This window comes from Ammodytes marinus, assembly GCF_949987685.1.
Source record: "Ammodytes marinus genome assembly, chromosome: 12".
NCBI classification, from domain to species: domain Eukaryota; kingdom Metazoa; phylum Chordata; class Actinopteri; order Uranoscopiformes; family Ammodytidae; genus Ammodytes; species Ammodytes marinus.
The window spans coordinates 25,003,183-25,022,354 of NC_137216.1; the positions used below are offsets into that span (position 1 = coordinate 25,003,183).

The 19,172-nt window shown below is 40.5% G+C and overlaps 1 protein-coding gene across 1 annotated transcript in view; it reads left to right on the forward strand.

Annotated features, from left to right (window-relative positions):
* Positions 1 to 933: 933 nt before the first annotated feature.
* adcy5 (adenylate cyclase 5) overlaps positions 934 to 19,172 on the forward strand; it is a gene marked incomplete at its 5' end in the record, with an annotated part of 70,551 nt that continues 52,312 nt past the window's right edge. The window contains 1 exon segment of the mRNA XM_080038201.1: positions 934 to 1,902. Coding sequence (XP_079894327.1) covers positions 934 to 1,902 — 969 coding nt within the window.

Consider the following 19,172-nt stretch of genomic DNA (forward strand, 5'->3'; position numbering starts at 1 on the left):
GGCTGTTTATTGTGGCTGTCAAAGGACGAGAAGACGGATAATCGGCTGAGTTTTCTCCCCCCGGCCCGATCGGCGCATGTGTGTGCGTAGATCGTGATGATGATGCTTTTTAACCAAACGTGAATCTCTCTTCACCACCACCTCTGCTGCTGCTGCTGTTGCTGTTGTGCGTGCAGGCTGCAATGTTTGGTTAGTACAGGTGCAGCAAGACTTGACTGGACCAGACAAGAGACGCCAACATGGGATTCACCTTTTTATTTACCCAGACATCCTTGTATTCTGTCAACAAACCGTTTACATGCAGTCAAACAGGAAACATGTCAGCTGATATAACGGGTTCATAATTGATGGTGCTGCTATGCTCTCTAGGGGACTATCTGAGTTGTGTAATGGGTTATCTACAGCGCGCGTGCGTGTGTGCAACGTCTCCATGGATGGGAGTTAATTGGGGCCCAATGATGTAGAGACCAAGAAGAAATCCTCCTGGATTGTATGTTCCCTCCTCTAGTGGCCAAAAGTGGCTCCCCTGTGACTTTTGCCCATGTTCAATTGTTTTTTTAATGTAGGCTATTCCCAGGGCTTTCTTACCACTGATGGTTATTGCTTTGAGTGGGTAATGAAAAAGTATTTTTTTAAAGATTTTAGAATGACTTCTTGACTCTAATAGTGGGAGATTAGGTCAGTGACAGCTTGGACTTTTTTTTAACAGCGCTTGTGCTGTTTCAACAGTGATCAACTATGGATAATTCAATTTATGAACGACCCTCAAAGCACCTCATCTTTTGGACTAAATAGGATTTTTCCTTCTCAGTGGAACAACACTTTTTTCCTGTAGGCTAGTGTTTTTTTCTCAATCGTGTTTTTTTCTCAATCGGCACACCATTTCTGTCATTAGCCATCTCCTCCCGTTCTCCTCCAGCACTACCTATCACTATGTCGAGATCAAACAGTGTCAGCCCACCCGGAGTCGGTGGTGCGCCCGGCGGGCTGAGGGGAGGGACCGAGCTCAGATCAGCTTGGGGAGAGTCTGAGTCTGTGGCGAACGGTCTCCCATACGCGGCGAGCAACAGCAAGAAGCTCACGCGCACCAACAGTCGGTGGAGGGAAGACGATGGGGGGCGACCCACTACCACTACAGTCAGCAGGGTCAGCTTCAGGTCCCGGTCCGCTTGGCAGGACCATGGCGAGGAGACAAACAACCGCGCGTCCCTTAAACGCCCCGTCGGAGAGGTAGGACCCAAGTCCGTGGAACTGGGTCTGGACGAGCGCAGCAGACAAGCCAATAATAAGACTACTACGACGAGTAGGACCGACGAGTTGGCGTTGGTGGATGAGGCGGCGGCTGCTGTCATGCCCGAAGTGAACTTTTCCGTAGTGGCGTGCTGCACGGGCGTCATGCACATTTTCAAATCCAAGAAATTCCAGTCGGAGAAGTTGGAGCGGCTCTACCAGCGCTACTTTTTCCGCCTCAACCAGAGTAGCTTGACGATGCTGATGGCGGTGCTGGTGCTGGTCTTCACGGTCATGCTGGGCTTCCACTGCTCGGTCGGCGGGGCACTGAGGCCGAGCGTGACCTATGTGGTGGTGTTTTCCGTGGCCATCTTTCTGACACTCACGCTGATGGTGGTATGCAACAGGAACGGTTTTCACCAGGATCATATGTGGATCGTGTGCTATGTGGTCATACTGGTGGTGCTGGTGATCCAGGTGGTGGGAGTGTTGCTCGTGCAGCCTCGGAGCGCCTCGGAGGGCATCTGGTGGACCGTGTTCTTCATCCATGTCATCTACACGCTGCTGCCCGTCAGGATGCGCGCGGCGGTCATCACTGGAGTTATTCTTTCTGCCATCCACGTGGCCGTGTCTTGGAAGTTAAACGAGATGGACAGCTTTCTGTGGAAACAGGTATGTAGAGACTAAAGTGTTTTGCTGGTAAAGTTTTACGATAATCTGCCAGAGAGTGGGGATTCCACAGTTACACTGTGCGTAATAACGCGCAGGTGAATATGGGCTTTTTTTTAAGTGAGAGCTTTCTCCTGCTGAGCTTGTTTTCTCTTGCTGAACGACACGCAGTCGTGACAGGTGTTTATCAATGAGTAGCCTGTATTATATTAAAGGATTTATTGGTCCGTGCAGTGTAAAAGTTCCTCACAGCACAGGAATGCACAGGGAGAGAAAATGAAAAAGGGGCAAAACTACCTCACGGAGGCTGGTAACGGTTTTGTGGGAAGTAGAAAGTACAAACCCATAAAACCCTAATCTTGATGTTGCCCCAATGGATATTGTTCTAGCCATACAGCATTTTGGGCCAAACAGTGACTTGGTGCACTTCAGCTGATATGAGTAAATGAAAGAGGCAATTGGGCAGAGCATATGGACATTTGAGGGATATTCATTTTCCAAATTTTCCCTCTGTGTATCAATAAATCTTACCTTATGTTATGGCCTAAATGATTCTTAGTAGAGCCCGATCCTGTCTTAGCAACTCCTTAATCATTTTTTTTTAAATAAAAAAGGGCATTAAAGAGCACTTAAGCAAAACAAATAAACACAAAAAAACTTGATACTGGTTTTCTGTCAGTAACTTCTCCTCATTATGTTTGCAGTATGGCTCTTGAATTAACAGCAAATTGAGCTCTTGTAATAAGTTAACAAACACTGCTGTGCAATAGAGCTGCTTTACTGAATCAGCTGGCTTGTTGCATGTCAGGCGTGCAGATCAGTAGAGGTTTAGCACAATTGCACGTATTGTGAAGTTTACTGTATCCAAATCTTTTCCGATAGAGTTGGTTGAAGTTTCCTATTTCCCTTATGTCGTGCCACATCTTAGAGCCATTTGTTAACCACGACCAACAGCTTGTGACTTTACAATAGTGGACCGTCATCAACGTAGAAGCATTTGTTGACTACAAAGTAGAAAAAATAGCGGAATGCTGTCCCAACCAAACAGTGAATATTTTAGTGTATAGCAGGGCCACACATTGTGTGTTCATTAGAGTTGAATAGTAATTGTTATGGTACACAGTGGTTTCCTTTCCGGATGGATTGTGTGACTGTTTACAGTATTCCTGTTACACGTAATGACCTTTTTGAGAACAAATTAGAATGCAGGGGATGTTTATATGACATTTTGGTGTTTCATGTTTTATTTTTGACCATGTTTATTTATAACATCCTTAAGCAATGGTGTAGATACACGGCTAATGTGCTACAACTGCTCAACTTTTGCTCAACCTAAGTTTGGCCTTTTTAAAAGCACTTTTCTTACCATGGATATGTATCCTGTTTAGGACAAATTATTTTATTATGAAGTACAGGTCAAATTGCTGGTAAATACCTTTTTATAACCAAGCAGTATTAAAGAAGAAAACTTGTTTTGCCCTCAGCTTGCAAAGAGTGATTTCAGGTTGTTTATTTACTTCATCTGGACTTTTAACAGGCTTACAGTGTGTAGTTTAAGGGGATACTGTTTTAATGTGCTGTTGAGCCTTCATTTTCCTCCATAAAATCCAAATGCCTCTAGTATTGCTTTTCCGACATCAATATTACTTTCAAAACATTTCTCCAGGGCTAGTGGACTTTATCTGTAATACAGGTGCTTATACAAATGGCTTTCATTTTCCACAATTACTTAAAGGTACACTTAATTGCATCGTCTACAGACAGTTCTACAAATCAGTAGTATTAACCCCAAACTATCCTCTCAGAGAGAACTCTGTAGGTTCTCCTCTCTCCCAGCTCCTTCTTTTGGTTGTTCACTCAATTAACAGTTTTTAACAGGCCTTGTGCTGCTCATAAACATTTTCCCTTACAACGTGGCTCCCCTAGGGTAAGCACTTTAAAGACGTCAGAATGAATATGGGGATAGTCTCCCATTGTTTAGTCTCGGGCACGCCAAGGACCTACCTGAAATGAGATTGTTTAACTCAAAAATGGTTGAATTTTGAACACACTATGTAGCCTACAGCCAAAAGCACGTGGAGAAGCCGTCCATGTAGTTTGTTGTACTCTTGGTCTGGGACTGTTTTTCATGGTTTTGGCTATAGGCGCTTTTTCCAAATAAGGGAAATCTGGAAGCTATACAGTTTAAAATGATACCCGAAGACTTCAAGCTCTGTCCGCAATTTCTCTGGGGACTTCCCTTTCCTGTTTCAACATTGCAATTCCTCTGCACATAACGTGAAGAAATGCTTTTCCAAAGTTAGTAGGGATTCATTCAAATGTAACGCAGGCCTTAACATTCACATCAGTGGTCGACCTCCTTAACCCCTGTACTTTTGTCCTGCTACAGTCACAACTACGGCCCTGTTCTCCCCTCTGAGGTCGCAAAGTTCACTTTTCAGAGGCAAAGTGTCTTCAAACAGTCTTAAGCAGCCACGTTGTTTGTGATCAATGTGGTAACAGGTACTTGGAGGCTGTAGTTTACTAGTTATGACTTTTTTGCCTTTAATTTTTGAAGATAGACCTGTTGCATAAACATAGTGGAGTGAGAAAAGAGCCAGGAGTGAGATGCCGCCTGCCTGGAAAAAAAACTAAATTAAAATCTAAAAATAACATGAAAGTAAAACATGTGTCTAAAAAGATGTGTCTCTTTATATATACGTTTGGCCATATTGTATAAATGAATATATATTAAGTCCTGTTGAGCTACTTAATGCAAGGAATGTGTTGAACGTGCTACAGGATGTAGGATTTTGAGCTTTTTCATCACTTTTGTTTCTTTTGGGAATCTAATGTTTGAGTATACAGTACAAGCGAAAAACCAGTCTGATCTTTGTAAATGGTATATGACCCGACATCTATTTGTATTTTCTGCAACAAAAAAAAAGAAGAAAGCCACATTGTCATTAGATGTGTTGATGTGAGTGTGTGGGAACGAGCTGCTGTATTTGTTGTTCTTTCCTCACCATACTGTTGTTTTTAGAATATCTCTTCTCTCCTGTTTACATAGGACCCGGCTCATCTCAGTGAGACCGCTGTTGTGTATGCGAGATCTCAAGATAATTTCTTATACTGTACGTGTGGGCTCTCAGGAATATGCTGACTTTCCACAAGTCTTTAGAAAGCCTGAACAATTGTACCCCAAAATCACATTGTCACATTGGTAGGTCTAGAATGAGGCCTTTCACTTTCATTTCCAATTTCACCAATCAAACAGGTGTTATTTGGAAAAAAAAGTGTTATCTCCACAGTCTTTTTTACCGAATCTAAAATGTCCAAGTATACGTCATCCCAAGTCACAGTTTTGGTTCCTTTTTTAAACATGGTACGTCATGCCAAGAGTCACTTCAAGGCTGTGTTTACTCAAATATTATTGTGTGGTGATTTATTTGTTGAAAGTGGGGAAAAAAAGCTATTTAAAAACTCTGGTTGCAACAGTTAACAACAATGAGTAGATATACATGTGAGTGGTTGTTAATAGCCATGGTACTTTAAACCAAACTTGGCTTAGTTCATCATAACGGGTGAGACCGAAATCTGAACTGGGATTGACATCGCAGCAGAGCCTGTTTTATGAGGATAGAGAGAGGAAGATGTTGACAGGACATGATGCAAAACAGAACTCCTAATTCTCCTGTGGCACTATTGGACCCAGGAAGCTTTTTGCGTGCTAAGGACAGAATCAAGCTCTCGTAAAAATCATTGTTCCCAGGATACTGCTCTTTTGTGGAAGTAGGAGTTTGATGGGCTGAACTGCTGCCACTTGTGTACAGTAACCAAGCATTGGTTCGTGCTGGTATTAGTCATTTGTATGGGAACTTGTTATAATGTTGTTGACATCTTAAAGGGCACGTGACCGATTTTATTATTTGTCAATCCTTTTAAGATCACAATTGTTGCAGCAGAACCGGAGAGATAGTTCTCACATTCTTATATTCTACGCAATCTTCTCCCTTGTGAAAACCTTGCGGCGACAGGTGGCTTAACCCAAGTTAAGCTGACTTCTTACAAACCCCACATAACCAGTTATACCCCCCCCCCCCGAATATATAAAAAACATTAGCCAAGCAAGAGAAAAAGCACTTGAACAGTTGTGTAATGTTATTTCAATGAAGAAATAGAAAGATGGAAACACTTAAACACTCAATTTAGCCACCCTTGTCTACTTCTATCTCACTTCTGCACATCTCCTTTCCAACTCTGTTTTGTGCAACAATGATCTCCAGTCTGATCTGTTACTGGTTAACCACTCCTAATCTGAACAGTTCTTGAAATAAACAGCTGAAATGCAAAAAAATCCTGAGTTTGTATCCTTGGACAGTTTAGTCGAGAAGCCCATTTTGCTTACATGCTTCTGTGCCCCCTTCGGAATTCAGGAACAGGGTATAGGTAAGCGGACCAGTTGCAGTTGGCAGGATTCCAGAGGTAACCATGATTTTCTACTCATCTAATTAAATTGTCCGTCGCTCTTAATGTGTGAAAAATGGAAACAGATGTCCACATTGTCTGTCTTCTCCCTTTACCTGCCTTCTTAAACCCATCCGCCCCGGTCCTGACCTGCCTCTAGAAGTGCTTTTAATTTCCCTGTGAGACCCCAGCCTGCCCCCCTGAAGACAGACTTTTAACCACTGTCCTCTCTCCCTAGAACGAGCTGTGCCTTTAGTGCAATGAGATAGAAGTGCCCCCTGGGAGAAAAAAAACTGTCTAAATCAGAATCTTAACATTAGATTTCACATCGCTGGCTTCACCGTTTTTAGCCCCATCCCCCCTGCGGCAGCGTGCAAATGTACATATAGCTCCAGCTGCTATTTGCTTTGTCATATTTAGTTTTTTTTTTTTTTACAATGTGAGACACCGGAGGCAAGATATGTGTGTGACAGTCAGAGGATGCTGACGTTTTTGAGATTGTATTTGAACCAAAATGTGGATTCCGGGCATGCCAGTACCTTTTTTAAAAGAAACCACTGCTGATGACGCATTCCCCTGCGAGTACAGAACACTGTACACCTGTAACTTAGCAACTGATTTTTATTTCACACACAAACAACATCCAACTCTAGCCTATTCATTGCTTCCCTGGGAGAAGACGTGTGTGTGTGTGTGTGTTTTTTTATTTATTTTTACCTGCAGCCATGTACTGCCTGCATATTATTTTGTGTACTATCTATGTATACAAATATCTTTTTAGAATGTTTGTATAATTTCCCCTTGGTACTGGATATGTTCAATGTGTATGTTGGGTACTTTATGGCTATATAAAACTGACATACAGCCATTAATACTTGAAAAATGTAGTAGTCTAAAATACTATTTTTTTTTTCTCCAATTGGCCATACCCAGCTAGCATCTCATTATTAGACCGTGCATTGCCCTCCAGTAACAGCCAAATGTGTAATTTAATGTGTATCTGCTACGCAAACTAAAGCTCCCCCCTAGACATCTTCATACTGGATGATGCTAGTTTAATGTTAGCCAGCTGTCGTCCTCAAGTATCTCCCAATGTTTGCTATTTTCTTTCCCTCTACATGCATCATGCAAGGATCATGGGATTACTGATTTCTATTGACTAACTTAATCTGTGCTTTAGTTCAACAGCAGGTCAGGTGAATAAGTGAACATGAACTTGGAACAATCATGGACAAACATTATTAGTGTTTTTTTTTCACATTCAATTCCAAACTATTTTAATATCTAATCTCTATACAGTATATCGGTTGTCTAAAACAAATTGCAGGGTAAAACATTAAAACCTCAAAGACACTCCTTCGATGGAGTCCAATGTTGGAGTTATCATCTTGTCGATAACACACAACATTTTCCTGAAATAGACCAAGCTGTCAGACATTAAATGTCTTATGTTATCCATGTTGATCCAAACACATCCGACCGTATGTCGCCCTCCAGTAACAGTTGAGTGAAATCATTTACAGTACTGTGTGTCTGTAGCACACATGTTCACACTGGATGTTGCAAAGTAGATGTTAGCCAGCTGCCATCTTCAAGCGCTCCTATATTTGTAACATTATGGTTCACTAGCCTAAAAGGACACAACTTGGCCTAAATCCTTCATAGAAACAGACACGAGTTAAAGATAGAAATACTAGCATGCAGACTAAAAAAGTAGGATGGATCATCAAGATCATGTTTATCATTACTATTCTATTCAGGCAGATGTACTCATCAAGCCCATTATAGCCTAGCCTAAGAGCTACGTCAATATTGGATTGATCCAAAGATCACTATTTGAGTTCAATGCCTATGCATGCAGGAAGTAGTATGCCCTTTTTGCAGTAAGACGGATGGTAACAGTTTTCCTCTTAACTTTTACTAAGATTGAGTATCCATATCCTTAACCAGGAATAACGTTCCTTAACTGTTACTTCCTGCCATAACAAGGATCATAGCCTGGTTGGTTAGAGGCAGGTTTGGTAACACAGAAGTGTTCGGGACTTTTGTTGGGGGGGGGGGGGATATTTCTGCTTTAGAGTTAATCCAAGATACAAGCAACTACCAGGTACAGGTAGTTACAGGTACTTGTACACTGTATTTTGGTCTCCCTTTGTTAACTAAGTATGGTAAAAGAAAAAAACTGTCAGCACACTCAGCCTTGTTGAAATTTCCGCGGGTCAGTGTGACACAATCACAGCACGTCTAATCAGAAACATCAAGCCTGAATGATATGAATGGGACGCGTTACAGAGAAAGCTCAGGAACAGCACTAGGGATTTGTATTGGTTGTCTATTACTTCCTTAATTCAGAGGTTTTTGACGTTCATTTAAAGTCTTCTGCTTCAGCTAATCATGAGCTTTTCATTCATTATTTCCCTGTTCTGCATTAGAAATATGTGCAACTTGTTACTGAGATCCCCATATCCTGAGTTTATCTTTCTTCTGCTCCTCATTGATATCTGCATGTTGCTGTAATGAAGATCAAGCATGTTGACGATGCATTTTAAAACTGATGGATACAGTGTAGTTTTCACTTCAGCATTGCTGTGTGTTTTCTCTGTGCTGAGCTGAGCAAATACCTGGGCTGTGTTGGGCTTCATTGCTTCATTCCGCTCATCTGACATTCATTAACTTTAATTAGTAGGTTAGCTGTGGAGGAATCCAGACTCATGGTGATATTATTTAAAGGGAGAATAAAAAATAATTACGAAACACGATCTCTAATATGGAATGATTCCTCCCAGCGATGTAATTCCTCCGAGAGCTTGTATTATAATAATGCAATGCAGTGCTTCTGGCTGACAATTCCTTTTTTTGAGATTAGTTTTGTTGCTGATATGCTTTTTTTTTTATAAAGATATTTTTTTGGGCATTTTCAAGCTTTATTGGATAGTACAGAGTTGAAATGGGGAGACAGAGAGAGAGAGGGGGATGACCTGCAGTAAAGGTCCACGGGTCGGATTTGAACCAAACGTAAGACTAGAATATGCTTGTACACAAAACTGTGGGCCCTGCTGCTGTAAAAGCTAACTTTTCAGGTAACTTTTTTTTAACTTCAAACAGTGCTCAAGGGATCCAATTTTCCTGTGAGGAAAGTTTGTTTATATATGAGAAAATAACTAAGAAAATGCTCAATTCTCTGACACATCTAAAGTTACACAAAGTGCACTTTTAAATGTTTTATTTAGCCTGACATTAAAGAAAAAAAAATGTTTTAGGTAAGGATGTGGGAATCTTATTTTTTGCTCAAGCCAGTAGAATTGTAGTCTTTTTCCATTGAGAGTGACGTGTCTTTAATGAGACCCTGTTTATGTGCGTCATTCACTACATACATTGTATACAAGTACAACCCCTCAACACGTCACATGACCTGAAGGCACTGCAGGGTATTGGGAGGTTTGCCAACAGTCTGCAATCAGTGATGAACCAATTTCGATTAGTAGACGCCACCATTTATTGAAGAGCTAATGTTTCGACCTGCTTGACCTTCTTTAAGAGTGTTTCCACGCTAGTTCAGAAATTAATGGTGATGATGAGCAAGAAAAGAGTGCATGTTATCCTTTTTTCATCTATATGCATTTTTAACTAATCATATGTTAAATAATAAGTGTGTCCTTAAAAGGTGTTATGAGGAACTTTTAAATATTTCTGAAAGTCTTAATTTTTCATAAATTACATGTAACAGCAAACGAGACCATCAGTGCAAAGAATGCTATTTTTTATATCTTTTTTCTTTATGCTTTTGTCAAAGGTACGCTGACCCAGGAACAATAGCTGGCATAATAAAAACACTTCCGATTTTGTCCAAAGGGGGTGCAAGAATAAACCCAAACTGAAAGTTCCTTGTAGCACCTTTTTTAATAACTTTTTTAAATATTTTTGCACTGTTGGGAGAACTGGAAGCCCAATCATTTCATTTCTAGGAATGACTGTTTGCCGGTGCTGTCATTGTGGTGCATTTGAGCAACAAAGATCATGAACTTTTCCAGCCGTGCAACTGTCAATGAGAAGCATGAGTGGAGGTGAACAAAGGGTCTGAAAATGTTCCTGTCATTGTTCAGAACTCAGTCTAGATTTTGACCTTTTCCAAAGACACACCCCTTCAGTTATCAGTTTTAAATATATTTTGATACATTATATTATTTCATGCTTCAGCCTTGTAAAGTTTGTGGTAATTTGCATTGTTAATATTGCTGAATCATGATGCTTAAAATTATGTTGATGTTAAAACACACTTTCCTATTATTTGATTTAAAAACATTTTTTAACACAATTATGTGATATACATGCAGGATTCTTGAAGTTTTTTGGTTTTTCCCACATGGCTAATCCTCTCGTTAAAAAATAGTAATGTAAAAATAAGTAATGTAAAAGTATCTCTATAAATGTCTGGGAACTTTTTGGCCGTTTTCCAACTTTTGAGCCAACTACCTTATGTATGTCATAAGAATCATTGTCTATTGTAATGGCCTTTTTTTTACAATTCTTAGCTGGGTTATTTTTCAACTCAGTAACGGTAGAGAGAGGGGTTGCACTAAGCACATACAGCCCATTATCACGTCCTTGAGTTCTCAGTACAAGCATTTCAAACCTAAAGTGTTTGCTAAATGGTTGTGTGCTTCTGAGCTTTTCTGTTTCATGTGTCTGTACTGTAGCTCATTGTTTAGTTGTATGAGCCTTGTGCAGTCACCACCTTTAAATAGCTTCTCCTCCTCAGCCCGGTCATGCAGTCGACCCTCCAGGACTGGGCTCAGTGACACTGAAGCCGGTCCATTGTGCAATGTTAACAAAGCTCTACCAGTTATTTGATTCTCTCTCTCTCTCTCTCTCTCTCTCTCTCTCTCTCGCTCTCTCTCTCTCTCTGATAGGAAATCCATTATGCTTTATTAAAGGTACCCTGGCAAGACTTTGACCACTAGTAGTGCTACAGAGCAATCTTTCTGTGAGTTGGCCGCTTTGCCTGGTTCTCACATGGCAAATATGTTGTGAGGAATGAAATGCATTCAACACGTTTGTTAGACCACAATGATACAGACAATGCATTTTGGTGAGAAGCAATGACTTAAAACATTTTCTGTACATTTATTTAATAAAAAAATAAAGAAATCGGTCTACTGTAGATATCTGCAGGTGGATAACTCCTGGTCGTAGTTACTTATTATTTATTTCTGATATATTGCTCTTGGTTTAGTGCATTATCTTGCACTTGTATTTCATCACTTCAGCCCCTTATTTTTACAGATATGATAGCATCGGTTAGATTTGAAGTGTGATAATGCCACTCGATATATATATATATATATATATATATATATATATATATATATATATATATATATATTTGCTTATGTTAAAAGACGCCTTTTAAGCTCAGTGTGATAGGGTTTTGCTATAGGGAGCTAATGCTAACCCTGTGTGGCTGCTGTATTGCCTGCTGGTGACAGCTCTTTGATATGAGGAAGACAAGCGGACGTTTTCCCTGCGGATTGTCCCACGATCAAGTCACGGATTTAATGAAAATCTGTAACTCAGCCATTATTACCAAGCACACAGGATACTTTCTTCTTGATGATTTCCTGGGAAGTTGGAAGGTGAAGGTGAATTTGACATGAATGAGACTCTTCTTTCTCACATCTTGTAATGTCGGCCTCAACAGGAGGTCAGGGACTAGTGGTCTGTTCGAGTACAGAGGGGGGATCCCTCGCTGTGGATGGCCTGTGATGGATTTGCAGGTTACTGCGCATGTATGTACGCTTTCTCAGCTCTTTGCACCTCATCTAGTAATCATGACTAGCTATCAATCTTAGCTACTTGTTTGCTGTACAGCTGGGATATTTTGGCAAATGTATTACTTGTGATACCGGTCTATTGGTCTTGTATTGTCCGAGGTGTACGGGTTTTACAGGTACTCTGTTATACAAAAGCTAAAAACTCAGTTAGGAACAGCGCCTCCGTTTATTTCGCTTCGAACAGCCCACCATGTCACCTTGCCCTCTCCTCACACTGCCACCATTAATAACGAACACTGTCAAATCCACCGCCTACAGTCTGAATTAATAACAGTGACTCATCTCTATCAGGCATCAATAATAAAACAAAATCGTTGCCCGATTTAATAACTTATTCACGTGGCTTTAATTAATTTTAAATGTGTTTGTTCACTAACAATGAGTCATAAAGAACAGCTGCATAAGTGTGTGACCATGCATATTGGTGTGATATAGATCAATGCAGTGAATAAATGGTCGAAGAACATTACAATTCTAAAAATCTGAAGACATTGGGGGGTTCATTGTCTTGCCAAGGGGGACATTTTGACTTTTAATATATTCACATAACTTTTCATTGTGCTCGCCAGTTCATTATGTTCTACGTCGTTCTTGCAATTAGGTGGTAAAGTGTCAAAAGAGAGGGAAATAACATCACCACTCGAATGACTTGAAAATGGGCATTCAAACGACCATTACTGTCATTCTCTGATATTAAACGCTCCAGGATGTCCCAAAGCCTCCTTTTGTTTCCTTTGACTAGTTAAAGTGCCTTAGTCATAAGTGCAATTGGTGCCTCTATTTCCTGTGTCGTGCATCTTTAGACACCCAGTTGTAATTTGCTGGCACTGGCAGCGTCGTGTGTTGCTTCTACACAGAGAGAACTTCCCTTATTAGTTCCTGTGTGTTATTGTTCTGCATGGTGATAACTCTGACAAGGCAATAATTCTCTCCCAGTGAGAGAAGGTAAAGAGAAAAACAATAACAGGGTTTGTGTCAACACCGCAGCTGTGATTTCTGCTGTCACAACTATTGCTGCCTGGCCTCAAATGTTCTTTTGCTGCTGTATTTTTTCGTGTTGCTTTTTATTGTTTTGTTGCTGTGCTGTGCAACCAAATGGATAAATATTTCTTTACATCTTTTTCTGAAAAAAATGGTTAACTATCGGATTGTGTCCTTTGCCTTGAAAAGTCATAATGCGTAAGCTGGCACTACTATTACTACAGTGTTTGTACTGCATGTGCGTGGTGGCAGAGAGAGAGAGAGAGATAGTGAGTGAACATGTGAATGTGTATGATTGCTGTATGTTTGAGGTGGTGGCGCTGAATGGCAGCCACGCTTCCGTCAGTCTGCCCCAGGGCAGCTGTGGCTACTATCGTAGTTTACCACCACCGGTATGACTGTGTGTGAACGAATTGAACCTGGAACCCTGTAAAGCTCTTTGAGTCACAGAGAAATAAAGCGCTATATAAATCCAATCAATTATTATTATTATTATTATTATTATTATTATTATTATTATTATTATTATTATTATTATTATTATTATTATTATTATTATTATTATTATTATTATTATTATTATTAATAACAAAACCTGCTTGTTTTGTTAACTACCACTTTTACTTTTTGCCATTTATGTCAACAGCTGGAGTGACCTCATAGACCAAGACTTTAGTCCAGATTGGATTTCTTGACCTGTTGCATTTAGCTGAAGAGAGAACGTCATTCGTTGTAATCACAGAGACAAAAGGGTGATGGTGGTTTAAAAATAGCAACGACTAAGTGTAGTGGTGTTTTTAATGTAACCCAGCTTGAAATGACGACATGCACGGTGTATTGTTTTTTTCTTTTGTGTGTGTGTTGTGTGTATTGTGCCTTTTGCAGACTGCGTAGTAGGGGATGTTTTCCTCTCCCATCCTGCAGGCTTACCTCATAATCAATGAATCAGAAGCTCTCCATGAGCGGAGACAGCAAATCCCTGCGTCGGTCGTAGCAGCAGCTGGAGCAGGAATAAGATCCCAGTTTAAACCTTATGAATATACATGGGGGCAAAACCATGTGTAAAACCATTAGAGCTCATGATATCCAAGGCAACAGTAAGTCCCTGTTTCCGGGCTGGATTAACTGTGTTGTTCACCTTTCCACCTGGCCATATGCTTTCTAATAGAACCTAACAGTGCCTGTGATTTGACCCAGTAGACCCATTTTTTTTTTAATTTGTCCTCTCTGCATTGAGGGTTTGGGAAGTCATTTTTCGTGGCATTACGTGCTCACGTTTGTGGTTAGCTTTGATCTTTTTATGGCGGCAATGTCATAAAGTGCCATTGTAAATAGCATATGGTAAAACTACACCAATGAATGGACAATGTGTGTAATCTTAAACCGTCCATGAACAGGCATGATCCAGATAAGGTTTTTCACGCCTTGATTAGTGGAAGGCTGGATAATTGTGATGCCCTTCATGTAGCAGGTATCAATCAAACTTTCATTTGGCACCATAAACTTGTGCACAAAGCTGCTGCTGCTTCTTTTTTCAAGAACACCTCCATGTCAACAACACATTACCCCCCCATCCTTTACTCTCTCCATTGGCTTCCAGTTCATTTTAGAATTGATGTTAATAGTTTAATGTTTGTTTTTGAGGCAAATCATGGCCTGGCCCCAGTGTATTTAGTGGAGATGTTAACCCTTCAGCACAACAGGTTGTTTTGGCCATCCAAGTAATTTATTCTAGAAGTCCCAAGGTTGAGTTTAGTTACTTAATTAGTCAATGGTTACATTGAAATTCGTCTTTTCGCATATCCCCTCTCAAGCTACCACACTTCAGAGGGGGTCAGAGCGCAGGGTCAGCCGTAGTACAGCGCACCTGCAGCAGTTTTGTCATGTTCAAGGACACAATGATAGAGATGGTGGGCACCGTAGACGTAATCGCAGCCTCTACTAATTTTACAACTAACACCTTCCTGTCCGGTGCAAGGATCGTACCAGCGACCTCATGGTTACCGGTCGGCCACCTTTCCTCTCTAGGCCATCCTACCACCTCTAGGTTCAAGCTATGGGGTGATTGCTTTTATTTTAAGCTCTGTGTTAATGATGATAAAATGAGAGGTTTGTTGTGACAGATTCTTGTAGCATGAATAAATGGAATGACTCAAAAAGTAATTAAAGTATTTTCAAACTTAACCATTTTGCACCAGCAAACACCAGTCGGAGAATAGCGTAGACCCGATTGAACCGTGTATGCATGCAAAAAGTGTGCTTTCATGCACAGCAACATGGTGCGCTTCACAGGCTGCCTTTGTCAAGGTGTCACGAAGAGTCCATTGAGCCCATTATGTGCCATTATGCTAATTGTCATCTGTAAAAAATGCAAATCTATTGTCCTGTCATCAGGTCGCTGATGGAAGGAAGGGGAAAAATATGGTGTTTCTTTCTGTCACCCGTACTAAAGATTCACCCGCACATTAACAGATGACTCACCACTAAAATTATAGCGCAATAAATGCCCTTTGATATTTTAATTTTTTAAATTGTTGCCTATTTAAAGCTGTGGGGTGTTGAATGATTTGTGGGGTGTTGAATAATTGTATTTGTATCCAATTTAAAAGTATGATTTCACCACAAATCCCACTTCAGTTTACTGAACTTTATAGATTTGGTTAACTATCAAACCTTACTCAATATCAAAACACACAGACCCTCTTCATAGTTCTATGGAGGCATCATTGTTTGTGCAAGACATAAAAGCAGCTTGTGCATGACAGAGGCTGGATCCAGATTTGGGGCAGTGTGCCCTTCCATATCCAATTACTCCTGCTGCATGAGAATATGGAGAAGCATTTGGGGCACAGATGTCCACGTATAGACTCATCGCAAACCTTATTGTTTGAGTCATTGATTGCTTGTTTTATAAAATACGAGAAAATAGAAAAATTCTTATCCGCAAAACCCAAATTGACTTACCCAAACAGCTTACAGTGCCTTGCAAAAGTATTCATATCCCTTGATATTTTCGACATTTAGTCACGTTATAACCACACACATACATTTATTTTATTGGGATTTTATGTGTTACACCAACACAAAGTGGCGCATAATTGTGAAGTGGAATGAAAATGAAACATGGTTTTAATTTTTTTTTATAAATAAAAAACTGTGTGGCGTGCAAAAGTATTCAGCCCCCTGAGTCAATACTTTGTAGAACCACCTATCGCTGCAATTACAGCTGCAAATCTATTTGGGTTATGTCTCCACCAGCTTTGCCCATCTACAGACTGACATTTTTGCCCATTCTTCTTTAAAAAATAGCTTGAGCTTCAGATTTAGCATCAGATTGGATGGAGAGCGTCTGTGAACAGCAATTTTCAAGTCTTTCCAGAGATTCTCAATTGTATTGAGGTCTGGACTTTGACTGGACCATTCTAACACATGACTATGCTTTGATTTAAACCATTCCATAGTAGATCTGGCTGTATTTTTAGGCTAGTTGTCCCTCTGGAAGGTGAACCTCCACCCCAGTCTCAAGTCTTTTGTAGACTCTAACAGGTTTTCTGTCCTGTATTTGGCTCCATCCATCTTCCCATCAACTCTAAACAGCTTCCCTGTCCCTGCTGAAGAAAAGCATCCCCATAGCATGTTGCTGCCACCACCATGTTTCACGGTGAGGATGGTGTGTATAGGGTGATGTGCAGTGTTAGTTTTCCACCACACATTGCATTTTGCATTCAGGCCAAAAACTTCAAGTTTGGTCTCATCTGAATATGCTGTGTCCACCGCATGGCTTGTGGCAAGTGTTGGAGGAAGGTGCTCTGGTCAGATGAGACCAAAATTGAAGTTTTTGGCCTTAAAACAAAGTGCAATGTGTGGCAGAAAACTAACACTGCACATCACCCTGAACACACCATCCCCACCGTGAAACATGGTGGTGGCAGCATCATGCTGTTGGGGTCCTGTTCTTCAGCAGGGACAGGGAATCTGGTCAGAGTTGATGGGAAGATAGATGGAGCCAAATACAGGGCAGAAAAACCTGTTAGAGTCTGCAAAAGACTTGATACTAGGGTTCACCTTCCAGAAGGTTAAATACCCTAAACATACAGCCAGATCTACTATGGAATGGTTCAAATCAAAGCATAGTCATGTGTTAGAATGGCCCAGTCAAAGTCCAGACCTCAATACAATTGAGAATATCTGGAAAGACTTGAAAATTGCTGTTGACAGATGCTCTCCATCCAATCTGATGCTGAATCTGAAGCTTGAGCTATTTTGCACAGAAGAATGGGCAAACATATCAGTCTGTAGATGTGCAAAGCTGGCGGAGACATACCCCAATAGACTTGCAGCTGTTATTGCAGCGATAGATGGTTCTACAACGTATTGACTCAGGGGGGCTGAATACTTATGCACGCCACGCTTTTCAGTTTTGTATTTCTAAAAAAAATTTAAAACCATATTTAATTTTCATTCCACTTCACACTGATGCACCACTGGTGTTGGTCTAGCACATGAAATCCCAATAAAATAAATGTACGTGTGTGGTTTTAATGTGACAAAATGTGCAAAATTCCAAGGGGTATGAATACTTTTGCAAGCCACTGTATATTGTCCAACCAACAATCCAAAACCTAAAGAAATTCAATGTTCACTGATAGAAAGCAGCAATGTTTCACAATTCAACATGAGAAGCTTGATCCAGATTATTGTGAACCACTAAAATGATTAATTGATTACTGTTGTAAATAATGGGTTTTAAAACAGGGATTCATTTTTCTAAAAATAGACTGTTTTTGCTTAGACTCGTCAGCTTTTGACGACAGTATTATTCATATGCTAATGGCTTACGTGTGTTATATTCTGCCTGCTGACGTCATACTGTGGAATTGTGTTATTTCTCTGTGACACATTTATATTTATGATGAAACTGCTGCGGCTCAATCCCGTATAGCGTCTTAATGTTCTACAAAGGGAACGGCTTCACTCAGAGAAATACACTTTTGTCTGAGTGTGTTTACACTTACAGGAGGGAGAGAGAGAGAAAAATGTGTCTGAACGTCTGTTTATTCTTTTTATATTTAGAGTGGGCTGGTGAAAGAGATTGAGCTAAAACATGGCTTTGAAAATTTACAGATGGACCATATTGGGGCGAGCAGAGCCATCTTTTGGGCTCTGAGGTTATCATTATTCTGTGGCTGCTTGTCGCCTTACAGTTTCTCAGATATCTGTCCAGCCTAGCTCCCCACAGGCTTTATGACTGAGAGCCGGGGGCAGTTAAAGTAACAAAGGGTGCGATAAGGCGATAGGAGTATATCCCCCTACACCTGGCCTTATATGGAGGGGGTTTTGAACTTGGACTGTTTCGTACACTGAGCAGAATACAACTGCTCACGAGTCGCAGGTCAGGGATCAGTTTGAGCTGTCATTCTCATGGAGCTTCTCTGATCCATGGCTCCTCTGCTTAATCATATTCTGTTATTGTCCAGTGAGTGTAGCCACGGAAACAGAAGTGCAGGCGCTATGTGGATCTCAGGGGATGATGCTACAACTCAGGTTTGAAGTAGAGATTGCATATCTGAGCCCAGTCTTAAGAATGTACAGTACTGAAGTTTCTTCAGTAGTGCTGCAACAAGTGTTTCTTATTGAAGAGGCTACGGGCAGAGTCAGTTTGGTTAGCATGTGCATTATCAGGTCCTGTAGTAAAATTTCAAATCTAACATATTATTCATGAATTCATTACTCAAACTTCATTTTCATCCTAGCAGCTGCATTTTGCAAAGTAACTAGTGACATAAAGTTTACAAACGGATATAATTGAGTGAAAAGCGTCCCTATAGATTCGTCATGAGATTTAGCTATTTATTGCAGTGGGATGGTACTGGCATCAGCTTACTTTTGACGCCAACAACTTCCCAAACTCCACAGTCTTTGGCATTTAATACAGTAGTTTTTTTTATATATACTTGTTTGGGATTGTAAGTGCAGTGATTTAAAATGCAACAATTGAGTGGGAGGTATTTTAAC